Genomic DNA, 19,224 nt, shown 5'->3' with positions numbered 1-19,224 from the left:
GAGGCTATCGCTGTACATGCCATGCAAGAGTACTTGCAAAGCGATGCATTCTTTGAAGCCATTGAAAAGGCCCTTGAAAAGGGAATCAACAAACAATTGGGGAAATTTGCTGACCGATTAGCGAGTTTAGAGAAACACAATGTGGAAATAATGACGAGGCTGGAGAAGAGTGAAAGCGCCACAATGGAGAACGAAGTCGCTATTCAGGCCAAGGTGAGTGAGATTGATCACCTGAATAGCCAGCTCGCTTCGCAGGCAGATTCCATCCACAACCTCCAGCTATCCATCAACGAAATGGAACAATACTCTAGACGAAATTGCCTAAAGTTCTACGGTGTTCCTGAGGGCAACAATGAAAACACCGATGATCTCATCTGCAATTTGATGTCCCAGCGACTGAAGGTGCCTTTGTCTGTGACCGACTTGGACCGATCTCACCGAATCGATCCGAGACACACTCAGCCTGGTGCCAAATCTACATCGTCCACCGCAGATGGCGCTAAACCAAGGGCACGTCCGCATGTCATCATCGCCAAGTTCCACTCGTACAAAACACGAATGGCAGTGCTGCGCGCACGGAAGAAGCTTGCGGGCACAGGCATGGGGATCAACGAGGCCCTCACGGCACAGAACCAGCAGCTACTGTGGGACGCGAAAAAACACATGAAAGTGAAGGAGGCTTGGGCCTCTGACGGGCGCATTGTCGTACTCTTGCCCGCCACAAATGGGAAGTTTGTGAAGAAGGTTTTTAGGGGCAGGGATGAATTGGTCAAATTATGAATCATATTAAAAAAAGTACATGCCAAGTGATATATAGCGATTTGTCATTGGTCAATTTTTGATAGCTTTCTCTTTGTTTTGTTAAACGACAATGTGACAATTTGATGATTATTTTTTCACATATGTACATGCTCTGTTGTCTTTTTGCTCTGTTTCAGTAATTACAATTCTGATATATTGATCTTCGTCTGTTGTTGATGTTGTTTGTTTTTCTAACGTTTTGAGGTATTGTTTCTGTATGTCACACTCAGCAAGTACATTACAATCTGATTTTTTAAGCTGTGATGAAACTATTACTGGTCATGTAGAAAATGATAATTCATTTAATAATTTACCCTTTTTTGGCGTTAACGATGAGGAGTTTGTAAATTTTGATAAGCATGCAGAAAAGAAACGGATTATCTCAATCTGGGAAGCAGATTTCAGTTTAACTTATATGATGGTGATGATAATTTAATTTATGATGTAAGAACTGTAGATTATGTAACTGATGCTGAATTTAATGTTAAAGTAAATGAAGTAGATGTAAATTTAAGTTTTATACATATAAATGCACGAAGTTTATTACGTAACTTTGATAAAGTTTGCGGTTTTCTTGCGTGCCTTGACTTTTCCTTTTCTATAATAGGCATATCTGAAACATGGATATCTCCTGGCATGCCACTTTCTTTTGATATTGACGGGTATGATTTTATACATTCTGACAGGTCTTCAGGTAGAGGAGGGGGCGTTGCAATGTTCATCAGGAAAGATATGAAATACAGAGTCTGTAAACCAATGCAAGAATGTGAAGGGCTTGAATCTCTTTGTATTGAATCATTATCTGGAATTTGTCAACATAATATTGTTCAAGTTTTGTACCGTCAGCCGAAATGTAATGTGCAATCATTTATTGCTTATTTTGAAACATTTTTAAATCATGAATTTATTAAAGATAAATCTGTATTTATTATGGGAGATTTCAATATCAACATACTCAATGTGTATAATATTTCTTATGTAAGTGATTTTGTTAATTTGTTTTCAGCCGGTGTGTATCCATTAGTAGATAAACCTACCCGTATTCAAGGAAACTCTGCTTCTCTTATAGATAATATAATGACAAATGTTGTAAATAAATCTATTCATTCTGGAATTTTTTTGACTGATATGACAGACCATTTTCCAATTTATAGCATAATATATCCCTCACATGGTAAAGACACTGAAAAAGTAAACTTGTTCACAAAGAGATCAACAAAATTAATATTTTGAAATTTAATAATATTTTGCAGTCTTGATTGGTTAGGTGAAAAAAATGATGCATATAATGGAAAGTATGACAAATGTATTAAGGTGAAAAAAAGTAAACGGAAATGTATTATAAAGAAACATGGGTTACATTTGCTATTTTGAAAGATATACGAAATAAAAATAAGCTTTTTAAACGATATATGACAAACCCGTCTGAAAAAAACAAAGTAATGTATCAAAAATGTCGTAATGAATTGAACTTGTGTTTACGTTGAGCGAAAAGATCTTATTATTATAAGAAGTTTTCATATCTAAAGAATAACTTAAAAAAGACATGGTCGTTAATAAATGATGTACTTAGACGTAAACAGAGTAAGCAAACTTTATGTAATTCATTTAAGATAGATGATAATATTATATATGACCCTGATATTATAGCAAATAATTTAAATGAATATTTTGTTGATATTGGTTTAAAAATGAATGAGAATTTTTCTGAAAATGAATATGCTTTCTCTGAATATATGAATACACCTATAAATGAAAGTTTGTTTTTGAAACCTGTAACAAAAAAGGATATCCTGGATATATGTGCAGAAACAAAATCCGGGAAAAGTTCAGGATTTCATGATGTTGATGGTGAAGTAGTTCAAAGGGGTAATTGATGCAATAATTGAACCATTAATTTACGTTTTGAATTTGTCTTTTTCTAACGGTATTGTACCTGATAAGTTGAAAATAGCTAAAGTGATTTCCGTTTTTAAAAAAGATGATTCTCAAGTTTTTAGTAATTATCGACACCCATTTCAATTTTACCTTGTTTTTCTAAAATCCTCGAAAGAGTAATGTATAATAGATTTTATAAGTTTTTATTTTCCAAAAATGTTTTATATCCTAGTCAGTATGGTTTCCGAAAATGTTTTTCAACTGAAATGGCTATCACTGAAATACAAGACCGAATAATCAATGAAATAAATGTTTTAATAAAAGTGTAATAGGAATATTTATGGACCTTTCAAAGGCCTTTGATTCTCTTTTCCATTTTATTGTATTAAAGAAATTAGAGTATTATGGTATTAGAGGTATTTGTTTGAAGTGGTTTAAGTCTTATCTCTCTGGTAGAATGCAATATACTGTTTTTGATTCTGTTTTTTCTGATTTTAAAACGATTTGCACCGGGGTCCCACAGGGGTCGATTTTAGGTCCTTTGCTTTTTTTGCTTTATATCAATGATATTGTTAATTCTTGCCCTGATTTTGATTTCATCTTGTATGCTGATGACACCACTATTCTTGCTTCACATAGTAATACAGATATTTTATATGATATTGTAAATAAAATTGTGTTTAAAATTGTGAAATGGTTTCAGTGCAATAAACTGTCATTAAATGTAGATAAAACTAATTATATGTTATTTCAAAAGAAGAAGGGAAATGTGCAATTCATAAATGACATAAAAAATATATGGAAAGCCGATAACTTGATGTAAATCAGTTCAGTTTTTAGGTATCATTCTGGATGAAAATATTGACAGGCGTGAACACACAGAAAATGTATGCAGAAAAGTTGCGCAGTTTGTAAGTGTTTTAAATCGTTTGAAGTTTGAATTGCCATCTTTTGTTTTATTTTCTCTTTACAATTCTTTTATATTACCTCATTTGTTGTATTGTAATGTCGTATGGGGAAACACTTTTAATTCCAGATTTGATACGTTATCTAAATTACAAAAGAAAGCAATTCGTAATGTTACAAAATCTCCACATTTAGCTGCACGATATAAATAAACTTCAAATAATTTCTTTCATGCAACGCTTCCACTCAGATACACTCTCTCCTTACATCATAGATATGTTCACATTAAATTCAAATATACACACTCATAACACACGGAGCTGCAATAAAGTTCATCAATAGAAATGTCCTAGTACGAAATTAAAACAAACTCTTCGTCATACAGGACCAGTTTTTTGGAATGCAATTATTAACCCAGATAATTATAATAAGCAACATAATAATTTATTTAAGAAGCAGTATAAAAGATATCTTTTATCTTTTTATTAAGATTGCATTGATGTATCTAACAATTCTTTCTATGTTCATTTTGTTTTTTGTTTTTGTTTTTTGTCTGATGTTCTTTTGTGTATCTTCTGTATAAAACTGATTTATGATTTTTGAAAACAACTTTGATTCCAATTCTACATGATTTGTAACAACGGTGTGCGCGCCTACAGGCCTTATTGGCTTTTTATGTGTATACCATTTTCCATTTTACTTGTTGCCTTTTGTAATCTGGAACAATTCATGACTGTAATTCTGATGTGTTGTTGTGGTTTCTTTTACATGTCATTGTTTTTTATGTTCATCTGTAATACCGAATGCTTCATGTTGTTTTTATTGTGATTGAAATGGAAATAAACGAATTGAATTGAATTGAATTGAAATATGGCCGTCTCATCTCCAAAAGACTGACCCTTCCGCAAGATATGGGAGAAAGTTAATTTCTTCAAACCTTGAACGATCATTTTCCCCAACTACATGGAAAGCAAATATCGTTCGCAAGAGTGGATGGGGAAAAAAAGGTCCACAAGCTCCCATCGGATCTTCTTACCCCAAGAGCCATTATTCACCATCCCCAACAGAGGAGATCGGCTGTCTACATCCTGCCTGGCCCGGCCGAGAGAGACACCAGTGATGATGAGCTCCCTGAATATTTACCGGAACGACCTAGACTGGCTCGTATGAAGGAGGACTTCGACTCGTCTGGACGCAGGCAAGATCTGCACCCCCTTCGGATTGGGCAGAAGGTCCGAGTACTGGATCAAGGGTCCCACATCTGGATCCCTGCCGAGGTGACAGACGTATGCGATGCCAGATCATACGTAGTCACTACTCCCAATGGCAACAAGCTCAGGAGGAATAGGGTGCACTTGAGAGACATACCACAGATGCCTCTGTTTACCTCACTTGACGACCCTGAACAAAGTCAGGGTGCTGCCTCTCAAAAAGAAGGTGGGAGAGGAGGTCCCACCCCGCCAGCCTCATAGCCCTAATGGTTCCTACATCACCCGCTCTGGGCGCATCAGTAAAAAACCTGCACGTTATCAATATTAGCAGGCACTAGCTGTGAATGAAAAAATAACACTTTCATTTTGAACAATTTACAAGAGTTGTATAGTTTCAAAATTTGATTCCACAAGTTTGTTTAATTTGAATTGTAGATGCGCAAGGATTTTATTCATTCATTTACTATTTTGTACCGTCAATTAATATAAAAACCTGAATGAAGCATAGCACTGTATGCGACATTACATGAAGCTATAATCTCCCATCACATTACAATGTATATACCAGTATGTTTATAGTTTTTTTTTTTTTTTTCTAAGACAAGGGGGATATTGTGATATTGGCCAAATGGGCACGAACTACATTTATTCAATGCGCATTTATACCAATTGTCATCACTGTGTGATTTGACTTGATTCGACACACTGGTCCCGGCGGTCAAAGAATAAAGACTTCAACTTTTGTGTTCCCACGTTATTATCACAAAATACGTTTACTGTGGTTAATTGTCCTGTGTCAAGTTATCATCAAACCACGTAGTACAACAGTGTATGATATCATTATCTACAACTCATTGGGGGAGGGTGCTAGAACTTCATACAGAACTTGAAGTAAACTCAGCACACACAAAACAGCTGGAAGTATATCTATATGAAAGCTGGAAGTATATCTATATATCTCTCAGCTGGTGATACCCTACTACAAAATCAGGGTCATGATCCCGATGCAAATTTTTTTTTTTCAAAATTGCTATAATTTGCAATCCAAGTATTATGATATTGATGATTTTGTTAGTCAACTTAAGGATGCTAATGCTAGTCAAGCTTCTGTCTCTTCAATACATTTCAATTCTAGAAGTGTTCAGAAGAATGTTGATCAAATGTTAAACTTCTTAGACTTGCTCAAACTTGACTTTGATGTTATTGGTTTATCTGAAACCTGGCTCAAAGATGCCGACAAACTGCCTAATATACCAGGCTACAACTCTGTGTGTTATAATAGATGTGGAAAATTAGGTGGTGGAGTTGGTTTGTACATAAAGGACTCTTACTCCTATTTTGAGAGACCTGATCTGGTTAGTGATGATGGTATGTGTGAGTCTGTTTTTATTGAGATTTGTCAATCAGTAGGATAAAATATTGTGATAGGCACTATGTATAAGCCTCCAGGTGTAGATACGCATAACTTTAATGCTATTTTTGATTCAAAGATCTCACCGCTACTGAAAGAAAACAAATTGGTTTATATTATGGGTGATTTTAATATTGATTTATTAAAATATAGCACAGATAATGATGTAACTGATTTCGTTAACACACTTTTTAGTAATTATTGTCTCCCTCTTATAACGAGGCCTACACGCATTACCAATGCCACTACTACTCTGTTGGACAATTACCAACCAGTTCAATAAGCCTGTTCAAAGTGGACTGTTGTATTGTGATATTACTGATCATCTACCTGTATTCCAGCTAACTGATCTAAATCAAATAAGAAGTGACAGACCAAGTAGTGATATTTATGTGAGAACTGTAAACATAGACAGTATTGACACTTTCAGGAATGAACTTGGTTCACACTGTTGGGATAATTTGTATGCTATGGAAAATGTTAACGAAGCTTATGATTATTTTGAGTCTGTTCTGTCAAGGTTATATAATAAACACCTTCCCCTAAAGAAAAAAAGTCGGTGTGCAAGAAGGCTTAATCCCTGGATGACTGACAGTATTTTACGTTCTATCAAATATAAAAATTTGTTATATAAGAAATATATGCATAAACCAAGCAACTGTAATGAGTGAAAATATAAACGCTTTAGGAATACTCTGAATGCTACAATAAGAAATGTGAAGAAACAATATTTTGAAAGGAAATTTGTTGTATATTGAAGTAATATTAAAGCAACTTGGAATCTCATAAATACACTCTTGAATAGAGGTGGTAAATGTGTAAATGTGTTAATGTAAATATTGATACGTTTGAGGAAAATTCCTTTCTTATTGGTGTTTTTGTTGACTTGTCAAAGGCCTTTGACACAATTAATCATAATATTATGTTAGCTAAATTAAAGCACTATGGTTTTAGAGGTGTAGCATACAGTTGATTTAAAAGCTACCTCTCCCATTGATATCAATGTACAAAATATAACAGTTGTATATCAGACTTAAAGAAAATATTATGTGGAGTTCTACAAGGGTCCTTATTAGGACCACTGTTGTTTATATTATACATAAATGATATTGTAAATGTTTCTAATTCCGATACCTCATCGTACGATTTTGTTAAAGTGGAATTGAATGATGTTCACATTCCCAGGGTAGAGAAAACTAAATTTCTTGGTGTTATTTTAGATTCAAAATTAACATGGAAGCCTCATATACAAGATACAGAGAAAAAAATATCAAAGAACATTGGTATTATATCCAGACTAAGCTACATGTTATTTACTGATGTATTATGGATGTTATACTCCACTCTTGTTTTGCCCTATTTGTCTTATTGCAACATGGTGTGGGGAAGTACTTTACAGTCCAGACTAAAGAAATTGACTTCAAAGCAAAATAAAATAGTAAGAGTCATACATGGAGCAAACCCGAAATCTAAAGCAGGCCCGTTATACTCAAAACTAAACTTGCTTACTTTGAAAAATATCACCACCTATCAGCAATGTATTTTTGTATATCAGTGTGTCAACAAACTTATGCCTGACCATTTTGTTCAATTGTTTGATATCAATCAGAATGTGCATAATTACAATACACGCTCCTCGTCATTAATGCATTTGCCCAGACCCAGAACCTTGTCTTACCAACATAATATTCATTTTATGGGGCCCAAGAAATGGAACAATTTATCTAAAGACCTAAGAAATGCACCATCTCAAAATTGTTTTAAGATAAGACTCAAGAAAAAGTTGTATTCATCCATATAAGGTAGTTTATAGTGAGGGCTGCTAAATTTCTCTTGATTTACTAAAATGCATTATACATGTACATGTATGTACAATGTTGCCTTGTTTGTTTTAGTATTATACGTGTATATTTTTGGGTTCTCTTTACCTCTCCTTAATGTATTTTTTTTTCTTTCTTCTCTTTTCTTTTCTTTCTCTTTTTCCTTCTTCCTATCTGTTTTCCTCCTGCATTCTTAGCTTTAGTCTCTTGTGAATCTGTATTTCATCTTGTAAATTTATATTAATGTCTTCTTAGCTATGTTTCAATCAGATTCAACTACGTTTTCAAATGTTAAAGGTGCACTCACTTCAAGCTGTGCTTACTGAGTTGTCACCTCCAGTTTGTCATTACTGAATTGTTACTGTTGTTATACGAATTGATCTGGAAATAAATGTTCTATTGAATTGAATTGAATTGAATTGAATGAAGCTTATGATGTAATAGGTGGAAACAAGTACAGCATTGTTAATAACCATCTTGGACTTTAAAAAAACAAGAAAAAAATAAACTTTGTTCTCTCACAAAAATAAAGTCATGCTCACTCAGTATCAAGGTCTGGGTTGGCTGTTAACAAGCTGTTGTGCTTCTGTACACAATTCCTTGACCTGGTGAAGACAAAAAGGAGGCAACAGATTTTGTTACAAAGAATATTAAGACAACAAACTTTTGTCATCAGAAAGTACTTTGTTTTGGGGGCCAGATTTGAAAGTCCCTTTGTATCTTTTTCCAACCCTGACATACCAAGCTTTAAGTGTAACAAAGTGTTATGTTCCTGGTCCAAACAAGTTAGAGTCAACTGTATATTGGTACTAGGAAATGCCAACAAGAAGAAGGTTATATGGGACTAGTAAAATTATTTCTCTTTCTTAAAAAGTTACTTTTTGAAGACTTTGGATGTATAAAATTTCACCATGGCTGATCAGGTTGAACTTTGCCTTCACGAAAGGGAAACATAATATTGTAAAACATCATTGTAAAAAAAATACTGTAAAACACTATTTGTTTGCCATCAGGAAATACTTCTTTGAGGATATAAACATACTATATATCACATATGTGCGAGCTTTTACATATCAACACTGCTCTGTGCAATCAGGAAATACTGGTACTTGTTTGAGGATATGTTCACATGTGCAAACTTTTATAGACATAAACAATGAGAGAGAAAATAGAAGCATCTCACTTGACAATGTGGCTAAGGATGTGCAAACAGTATGCTAGCCGAATCTCATCAGCATTCTCATAGGTCCTCTGTGGATACAGCAAATCCTGAGAGAGAAAAAAAAAATCAGGATTGTCACAACAAAAAGCATTTCAGGATTCCAGTTCACAAGGAGGTACACATCAAGAGTTACTTGCAATAACTACAGATAACACTGTTGCGCCAGATTTATAGTTACCAAGCTATAACCACAGAAACTGTACAGTTACTAACACTGATACATGTAATGGTCACTGTGAGACAATATTAGACTTCAGAAAGACGATCAAAGCGTGTGTGCAATGCATCCAAAAAATATTTCGATAAGTTGTGGTTGTGTATATATGCTATCTGCCATTATAAAACAATAATGCATACAGCCCTCATTGGTTTACAATGTTATTACAAGACAGAAAATGTCAGGCTCAAGCGAGCTACAATAACTTGACTACATTTTGATCTAATCAAAGCCAAAAAAAAAAAAAAAAATGAACACAATAAAGTCAGAGTAAAATTTAATACCTCTTTGTAAACAGGAAATGAGCATTCTACAACATTTTCTTTGAAAGAAATGGATAGGAAATCCCTTTTTGGAAAGGAAATACCTGCACCTATCCTTCCTGGCAAAGGAAATGTGTGACTGCCCAGCTAAAACCCACAAAAGTAGGCCAATATGAATTTCCACTTTTTTACAGAGTTTGAAAGAGTAAGCTCTATGCTTTAAAATGATATATAACTTGTTAAAATTAGACCATCCTAACCCATTCAAAGAGTGATTGAAGTAAGTGAGAGTTTGGAGGTGCAGTTTCATAGAAAACAGAAAAAAGAGGATTTAAAGATTGGGTCACTCGCAGGTGCTGTGCAGAAGTATCAATTAGAAATGTTCTTTTCACAATGAAAGCAGTGCCTGTCAAAAAAAAAAATGTTCAGAAAAACTGTTCAAATCTTGATTTCGGTTTGGTTTTAAACCGCCAAATTTTGACAGCAGGTACAAGTGTAGATGAAATATTACAATAAAGGCAAAAAAATAAACTTTGCTATATCTTTTGCATTAATCACGGTTCACTGTCCAAACATCAATCTCCTACATAATGCTTTTCTAACTTTTTTCCTTTCACGAAGTTTGTTTCATTACTATTCTCCCCTGAGAACGTAAGCACTGAATACTGTTTTCAGCGATGCGAAAACTTTAAAAATTTGAGTCGGTCAGCCCAAATGACACATTTTGGTCCATTACAGAGAATCCTAACCTGCGACTTTTTGTGGGTTTTGAGCTAGGCGGTCAGTTATAAAGCCTGCAGGCCAACCATTTTTTCAATCTACACACACTTCATCCACTATCGTACTTTGTAAGAGTTCATGACTGAGAAGAGCTCCCTCTGGAGAGGAGACAGAGCCTCATCGCTGTCTTTCCTCAAGTGGGCGCTGTTGGCTTCTTTCCAGGCACTTGCCACACGCTTGGGTATCTGTGAGAGTCAAGGATCAAGACATCCAACAGTGTCAAAAGCTGATTGGTGGAGCAATCAGAGGGTAGGACCAGTAGTATAAAAGATCCAGTTTAGATGAATGGGAAAAAAAAGAGGATCAATGGACCGGTTTTGTGGCAGGACTAATTTGGAGGGAGGAACCGTTATTCCAAGGTGAAATATAGTTTCCATACACCTGCAGAAACTTTTGAATTTTACTCAAAAATGGATACATATGTATAAAAAATGTGAGAAATAATGCTGTGATAACATAAAATTTCAGTTGGGTGGCAATGAAAATGCAAATAATAGCAAAACAGGTTTTGGTAAGCTGACAATTATTGCAATTTGAAAACATATACGATCGTGATTGGTATGTAATGTTTTAAAATAGATTATTGACAATCGAGAAATTGGACCACAGCAGTATCAATCAATTTTCCATGCAAGAGTGAATCATATGCAGCTTGTGTGCCATCATCCATATTTTTACTTCCCCTTTATCACGGATAGTTACAAAACTGCAGTTCTACCGTGGGATGAGTACCAGAATAGTTGCATACTGCAGTAAATCCAGAAGAACCACAGATATCACATATAAACATGAAAATAACCTTTACAAACTCACACACACACACACACACACACACACACACACACACACACACATGCACAATATAACAAAGGGTAACGTTTGCTCTGTGTGAAGAAGGAAACTACAGGGGCTGTTGTGACATGGCCCCTCATGAGATACACTTCGACTTGCATGATGGGTGAACAGACCTGCATATCAAAAACTTTCTATAAACCTGATTGCTGACGCCAATAAATGTTGGAAGTAGAGAATGGATCTTACATGAAGTGCCTTCAAGTCTTGTTCCTTGCACAAGCTCACATCAGCTCCATGTTCCTTTCCATACGAGGCGCAGGAGAGTCTTCCCATGCAGGGCCACTGGAACATATACAATGGCAGACCAATCCAAGGTGCATCAAATACTTTCAAATGAGCAAAATGGGCGACTACAAGCATTCATTGTACATGAATACACAATCATAAAAGCCAGATTATCTGCAGGGTGTTTGATATGAATAAACAGTCAATGAGAGACTTTTCTAACAGATTATCAAATTCTTGGGATAAAAAAAAAAAATTACCATAATATAAACCAGGATATGATTACACCAAAAAATATAGCACATCAGCACATTAAATACAATGATTCAATACTATACAAATAATGCACAGGATAGAGTGTGTTAGTGAAGGTGCAGCGCGCTCGAGAGTATTGACAATGGTGCGACATGCACGAGGCGCAGCCGAGTGCATGTTTGCAACCGTTGTCAATACTCGAGAGTGAGCCGCACCTTCACTAACGCCATGAAATAATCCTGTACATCATTTCTTTTATAAAATGGGTCGAAAACTAACAGCATTATTCACGTACCTTTGTGGGTCAATACCAGTCAGCTACATGTAGCACTCGCTCAAAAGTCAAGATGTCTGAAGATGTTCGTCCCAAACATTTACGCACGTCGCACTCGGAAATCCCGCACATAAGTACTGTACGTACGTATAAGAGTATACGTACGCCACGTGTTATGCACAAGAAAGGCCGCCGGCTGTTGTGGCAGCCCGAACTAGAAGTTGTTTACAGGATTGACAGCGCGTATAGTAGCGCGTGACGCACTTGTAACAACTGATTGAGTGCGCACTGCTAGTGTAAACATTGTGACGTACGTCAGGCCCCGGCCGTGCATTTACTAAGAAATTAATGCACGCACACGTGACTCATTTCAGCGCTTCCAATTGGCTACATTCTTGAACCCATTTTATAATATACAAATGATGCACAGGATAGAGTGCGTTAGTGAAGGCGTATAGCGCACTCGAGGGTATTTACAATTGTGAAACATGCACTACATTGTAAATACCCGAGAGTGAGCTACGCCTCCACTAACGCCACGAAATAATCCTGTGCATCATTTGTTTTATTAAATGGGTCGAAAATTCGAAAACTAACAGCATTTTTCAGCATTTTTCACGTACCTTTGTGGGTCAAGACGTCCGAAGATGTTCGTCCCAAACATTTACGCACGTCGCACTCGGAAATCCCGCACATACAGTATAAGTATGATGGGGGGTTGGGTTTCCGGACACTTAAGTTCCCGCATGAAAACTTACTTATTTTACATAGAATATGCACCCTTTACCTTAAAGACTTGATATAGACTCCTCATATAGGCCTACTAGACAACATACTCTGAAAACGGCGTGAGAATTAACCTGCTAAATCGTTGGATTTGCCCTTCAAAGTGACTCCATGTACGCGTCCGGTCCCACAACGCTTGGTCTACTGTACTGTGCAAAGTGTACGTATAAGAGTATACGTTGTACGTACGCCACACATGTTATGCACAAGGGAAGAAAGGCCGGCTGGCCGGCAGCCCGAACTAGAAGTTGTTTACAGGATTGACAGCGCGTACTGTATGCATGCAATTCAAAGGAGCCGCCACGCGCACAGACGATCGGCAATAGGATTTAACACACAGTGCGATGGGACTAGAATAACCAAAGCACATGTGACTCATTTCAGCGCTTCCTATTGGCTACATTCTTGAACCCATTTTATAAAGACAAATATAACCTAATGGCCTTCCTGCAACACAACAAATTAAATCTGTAACCCAAAACTAATTCAAATCATTACTGTACCTTTATTTCATGCTTGTGTGAGGGCTTGGCTGAACTCAGGAGCTCTGCAAACCTCTCGTCAAGCTCATGGTTGACTCTCTTGTAGAAAGGATCTGTTATGAAGACATGGAGAAGAAAATATTCTCTTTAGTGCAAACACTGAAACTGGTCGGAACTGTCTATAAAATGAGAAACTGAGAATAGATGTTTTTATCTTTCGTGAAATTCTCTGTACACATGAAATGTTTGTATCAAACAGTCATAAACAAGATACAATTGTATCTCTTCCTGTAGGAACAACACTTACCAGTGATGCATTTAATAAACTTGTAGCATCCTGAGAAGCTCTTAACAATAACAAGACAGCTGTATTATTAATACTGACTGATACGTACAGAAAATAAATAAAACTTTAAACACACCTTGAAGGCTTGTCCCTGAATTTTCCTGCTCATCATCACTGGATCCGGAGTCTTCGGATTCCAAATCAGCTGCATCACTCCCGTCTTCATCCTCATCAGCATCCGCATCATCACTGTCTCCGCCATCTTCACTGTCGGCAACATCCTCCGCTCCTACCTCCTCCTCATCTTCTCTTTCCTTGTCGCTATCATCCCCATCTGCTGCTAGCAGTTCATCATCTTCTCCATCATCTACATCACCACCATCAGACTGTTCTTCATCAGCATCCTCCTCCTCTGCATCTTCCTCCTCCTTCGGGTATTCCTCTTCCTCTTCCTCTGACTCCTCCTCATCTGAACAGAAACATTTATACGCAAATAAGAGTTCAAAGTGCAATCACGTGACTCTCAGGGAGTTTGGTCAGTCAATAGAAATTTCTGTGATACTGTGGTTGTTGTTATTGTTTCGTTTTATCTGTCGTGTATTCATGGGTATGTGACAGAAAAATCAAAGGCCGTGGTTGAAATACGCATGAGTGGTGACGAAAATGACTCTATCAGCAAACCCAACGTAATCCCTCTGTGGAGAGTTATATGTCACGCATATGCGTACCCTTTCTAGTCTGATTGGGTGCTGCAGAAATGAATAGTGTAGCACATTATGATGCACATACGATGTGGATAAAACGGAGAAAGCTGCAGAGTGAATACATTTCTCTGAGACACTCAAGTAGTTTCTCTGGCTGAATGGTTAGAACTTTTTCAACTTAACATTTTCTTTATCAATCATCATAACACATTTTTAAAGAATAGATGTGATAACAATTTGAATGAAAAGAAAAACATGTGTATTTGTTAATTGGTCAATTCTGTTTTTTTCTCTCTTTTTTTTTTGGGGGGGGGGGAGCCAGAGGGTGGATTCAGAAATGCTTTGCGAAACACCTTTAAATTATGTGGAGAGTGGAGTATATGAAGAAAAATGCATATCAAACATTTTTTTTTTTGCTGTTCTGAGGTACCAAACAAACCTGAAAAGTCCAGCTCATCATCATTGTCTTGTGATCCCAGGTTGGCAAGAAGCTCCTGGTATGAGGACAATTTTTCTCTCTCTTCCTCTTCATCTTCAGAAGATGACATCACCTGGTACACAATTAGATTGGAAGGTAAGTGAACATGTCAGCATAAATTGATGACAGTTTGGAATTTCGGCATCCAACTTGTTTTATGCTTCCATAGTGCCGAGTGATATAATTTCTTCTTCATGTGGGATTTTTAATAGGTGTTCCAGATTACTTTGGTATGCTTTACTGAAACAGGAGATCGAGGAGGAATGGAGGGGCACACTGGGGAAGGAGTAGAAGTCAACATATGACCCTCTGACCTCCAAGACATAATGCCTAAACAAGACTGAGTTCTGTTTGAAATGTGCTATTGTACAGCCAATATAAAATTGTGTTTTAAAATTCAATACTTGTTAGTTCAGAATTGAATGTATTAACTTCAGAGGTATGAACACCTTTGTATTTTGATTTCTTTGTTATTTTACTCTTGTAGAAAAGCACATTCCTAGCAAAAAGTACATCAATTAGAAACTAGAGATTGTAATTTGTCATCACTGACAAATTAAGGTGATCCGATTTTTTTTTATCAATGATTCGAGTCCTGATCGCAATAGGCATGACCATACAAGTTTCATCTGTGTTTAGAGACATTGGCCGTGTGATGTTTGCATTCTCATTTAGAAAAGGGAGTCATATCTGCCATCTTTGGTACCAAATTCTGTATACACTGAATAACGAAGATACAGCAATGAATACATATGACCTTTGACCCACCTTTGCACTCCCAAGATTGCATCTGATGAAATAGTGGTTATTTTGTGAAATGATTCTCGCGACATCGTCTATACGTGTGGAAAATATGGGAAAGATAGGACAGGTATTCACTAAGATACAAGATGAAACATTTATGACCTTTGACCCTAATTTACATACCCAAGATGTTGTCCGATCTAGTAGTTGTTATTTTATGAAATAATGTACGAGACATGAACTAAACATGTGCAAAATATGGGGGTGATAGGGCATGTTTTTCTTGAGTTATTGCAAAGAAAGTTGCAGAAAGAAAGAAATATCTCAATACATAGAAGATAAGCTTTAATTTCAACCAATTTTTTATCGTAATTCCGACATCGTATGAAAAAACGAAGGAAATGAAACGATAGCGCAAAGTCTCAGCTACAATATATTAAAATCTGGGAGAAATTCACCCAAGGGTAAGTGAGCTAGTGCTCGATAAAGACAATCATGTCAATTTTCACATTAAAGAAAATTCCCTCCCATAGAGATAACACGTCATAACGAAGATACAAAAAGAAGTACATATGACCTTTGACCTCAATTTGCACAGACAAGATGGCATCTGAGTAAAAAGTGATTATTTTGTGAAATGATCCTTGTAACATGGTCTTTGCGTGTGCAAAATATGGGAAAGATAAGACATGTATTCACTAAGATACAGGGTGAAACACCTATGACCTTTGACCCTAATTTACATACCCAAGATGGTGTCCGATCAAGTAGCTGTTATTTTATGAAATAATTCACGTGACATGAACTAAACATGTGCAAAATATAGAAGTGATAGAGGCCGTTTTTCTTGAGTTATTGCAAAGAAAGTTGCAGAAAGAAAGAAATATCTCAATACATCGAAGATAAGCCTGAATTTCAACCCAATTTTTTGACGTGATTTTGACATCGTATGAAAAAACGAAGGGCACACTTACGGTAGCGTAAAGTCTCAGCTACAACATATTAAAATCTGGGAGAAATTTACCGAAGCTTAAGTGAGCTAGTGCTCGATAAAGATAGTCATGTCAATTTTCATTTCCAGAAAAACTGCACTCCCATAGAGATAACACGTAAACTGGTCAAATTTGACAAGATTACTTTTAATCCATTTTTACGAGGTGATACCGTTATCCAATCAAAATATTGTAATTCTATGTTTGAAAGAACATTAAATAAGCTACATCATACTGAAATCTGGGTGAAAATTGACTAAGGACTAGTGAGATATGCTCGAATGAACTTGAAATTTGATGACGTCATTTTGAAAATTTACTTTTTTTACTTTATTAAGAAATTTGATATCTTTTAATCATTTTGTCAGCATTGCCACCCCATGAAATGACATGTACAACTCATCAGCTTTCAAAATATGTACAGAAAATGGGGGGTCACCGTCCATCCTGACGAGTAAAATCGGATTTAAAATTGGCAGTTTTTTGGCATAGTTGCACTGTATATCGCCATTGACGCGCGCGCGGAATTTCAACTTTGACGGGCCCGTATGACGTCATATTGAGTCGGATTGATTTGAAACTTGGTATAAATATTCCTTAACATTTCAGACATCCGATCAAAGTGAAAAAACTGGAAATTTCAATTGCACATGAGCTGTGCGTGCGTATATGCGCGCGCGCGTACGCGTCCGTCCGATTTTTTCAATTTTTCAAAAAATGCTCCAAATGGTCTGAAACGTGTGCAAAAAAATTTTGAGCTCGATTGGAGCATACAAATATTTCAACGCGCGCGTACGCGCACGTTTTAAGAGAAAATATGAATTTTGAGAACATGAGTAGAATGCGCATAATTTGAAATATATGTGACGTAAATTTCATTGAAAAATTTCATTCCATTAATGAGATATGATTGAGAATGTGTTTTCATATAATGACGTCATAGTGACGTCACGGTCCACTGATCACAATGATACATTAGATTTGTCGTCTTTGGGACATGATGCATACATGGTATAATTTTGAAATTGATAGGCAGCGGACTTTCTGAGCTAACCTCTGCACAACTTTTGCGGAGAAATAAAGAAAGAAAGAAGAAGAAAGAATCCGTACAGATACAGAAGGTGATCCGAAGGATACTCGGATCACCTAATGAAAGACAGACATGAAATGAGGCACAAAAAAAAAAAGAAAAGAAAAAAGAACTGGGTTACTAGTTACACATATGTTTCACTTTTACATTGCAATGTCAAGTCTCAGACAATGCAATTGTGACAGACACTGAGTGGTGGAAAATAGCAAATTACATGTTTCTGGACCAGATACAATTGTAGATACATACTTAAGATCTTGTGGCAAATGTGCATATCAGCACTCATGATGTTATTAGCTTTTTTTGCAGACATCTAAAAAATCTCTGCATATTTACCCTTGTTTCTGGAGCTGAAGCAGTAACTGATGGTTGGTCCTTTCCCTTGTAGCCATATAAACTTCTGTTCAATAAAAAGGATTCAGATAGCAAACACTCTCATATTCACACATTTTGCTCATTGGTCTTAATTTGTTTGTATGTTTGTGTATGTATGCATATATTCACATTATTGTCCAATATGCAGAGAACCAGCCTCACATATATACTACATCAAGTTTTCCAAACTGAATGAAACACTTCTGGTATTCATGTGATTATAAAAAGCAATTACTTGTAATCATCAAATGTGGAATCTCTCCTTTGTGTGAGAGACTGAAACGTGGAACTTCAGGCCGGGAGGGGGAGGGGTGGTTACCAACATCTCTTGCCAACAGGAAATCCTTTTACTAAATCATGAAGAAAACTTTGCATGGAATATATGAATGAATCTTATTGGGACAAATTAGTGAAGGATTGTTTCTTTAAATGTCACGTGACACTTTCAAACATCTGTTTTTCAAGATCCTATAATTCCTTCCCCCTCCCTCCCCCTGTTTGTTTTTGTTTTTTGAGGCATCAAAAATAAATTTAGTGGCATACTAGTATACGACGCACCAGGAGGATGGATTTCCTTTGAAAATAACAACGCTTTATGGCGTAAATCAGAAATAGTAATCTCTTCACTTTATATCTTTCATCTGACCTTGATGGTCTTTATGCCAATCGCACTCAAAAATGGCAATGTGCTACTTAGTTAGCCGCCTTCGCTTCAGTCGCGGTCATTGGACATTGGATGGTCATGGATAAACAAGTACAATTAGGAAAACAACACTCAAACATCAATACGTGGGACTACTAAAAGTAAAAATGCACGATATGAAATGGGGAACATAGTGAAGATTCGTCCTACCTTTCCTTTTCCCGCTCGATTCGTTCCTTGTTCATTTTGCTTAATTTCACCAAGTTGATCTTCCTCCTCTTTTTCTTTGATCCACCCTTCCCACGATAGTTTCTCTTACCCATTCTCGCTGTCTCAGTGTCTGGTTCTTCACTCTCACAGCCTCGGCTAAGCAGGTAAACACGTGCAGACAGACAGACTCATTCGACATACGATTACGCAACGAGCCTCTCACCTACACGTCACGTACACACACACAGCTCCCCAGGCTCGTCGTCGAGATTTCAGGCGTAGCCACATCGCCACAGCAGTGAACTGCACACAAGCT

General features: G+C 36.5%; 1 protein-coding gene across 1 annotated transcript in view; it reads right to left on the bottom strand.

Moving 5' to 3' along the window:
- LOC139744663 (U3 small nucleolar RNA-associated protein 25 homolog) overlaps positions 1-19,021 on the bottom strand; it is a 37,884-nt gene extending 18,863 nt beyond the window's left edge. Inside the window, exons 1-9 of the mRNA XM_071655088.1 lie at positions 18,909-19,021; positions 18,017-18,080; positions 14,816-14,927; positions 13,809-14,141; positions 13,408-13,499; positions 11,551-11,646; positions 10,575-10,694; positions 9,211-9,296; positions 8,570-8,632 (exon numbers count right to left, since the gene is read on the bottom strand). Of these exons, the coding sequence (XP_071511189.1) occupies positions 8,570-8,632; positions 9,211-9,296; positions 10,575-10,694; positions 11,551-11,646; positions 13,408-13,499; positions 13,809-14,141; positions 14,816-14,927; positions 18,017-18,080; positions 18,909-19,021 (1,079 nt within the window). The remainder of the gene's footprint in view (positions 1-8,569; positions 8,633-9,210; positions 9,297-10,574; positions 10,695-11,550; positions 11,647-13,407; positions 13,500-13,808; positions 14,142-14,815; positions 14,928-18,016; positions 18,081-18,908) is intronic.
- Between the last annotated feature and the right edge of the window lie 203 nt (positions 19,022-19,224).

Source organism: Diadema antillarum, unplaced genomic scaffold (genome assembly GCF_040938485.1).
Source record: "Diadema antillarum isolate AM-2024a unplaced genomic scaffold, OU_Dant_1.0 seq00001200_RagTag, whole genome shotgun sequence".
Lineage (NCBI taxonomy): Eukaryota > Metazoa > Echinodermata > Echinoidea > Diadematoida > Diadematidae > Diadema > Diadema antillarum.
This window is presented reverse-complemented; position numbering and strand designations above follow the sequence as displayed.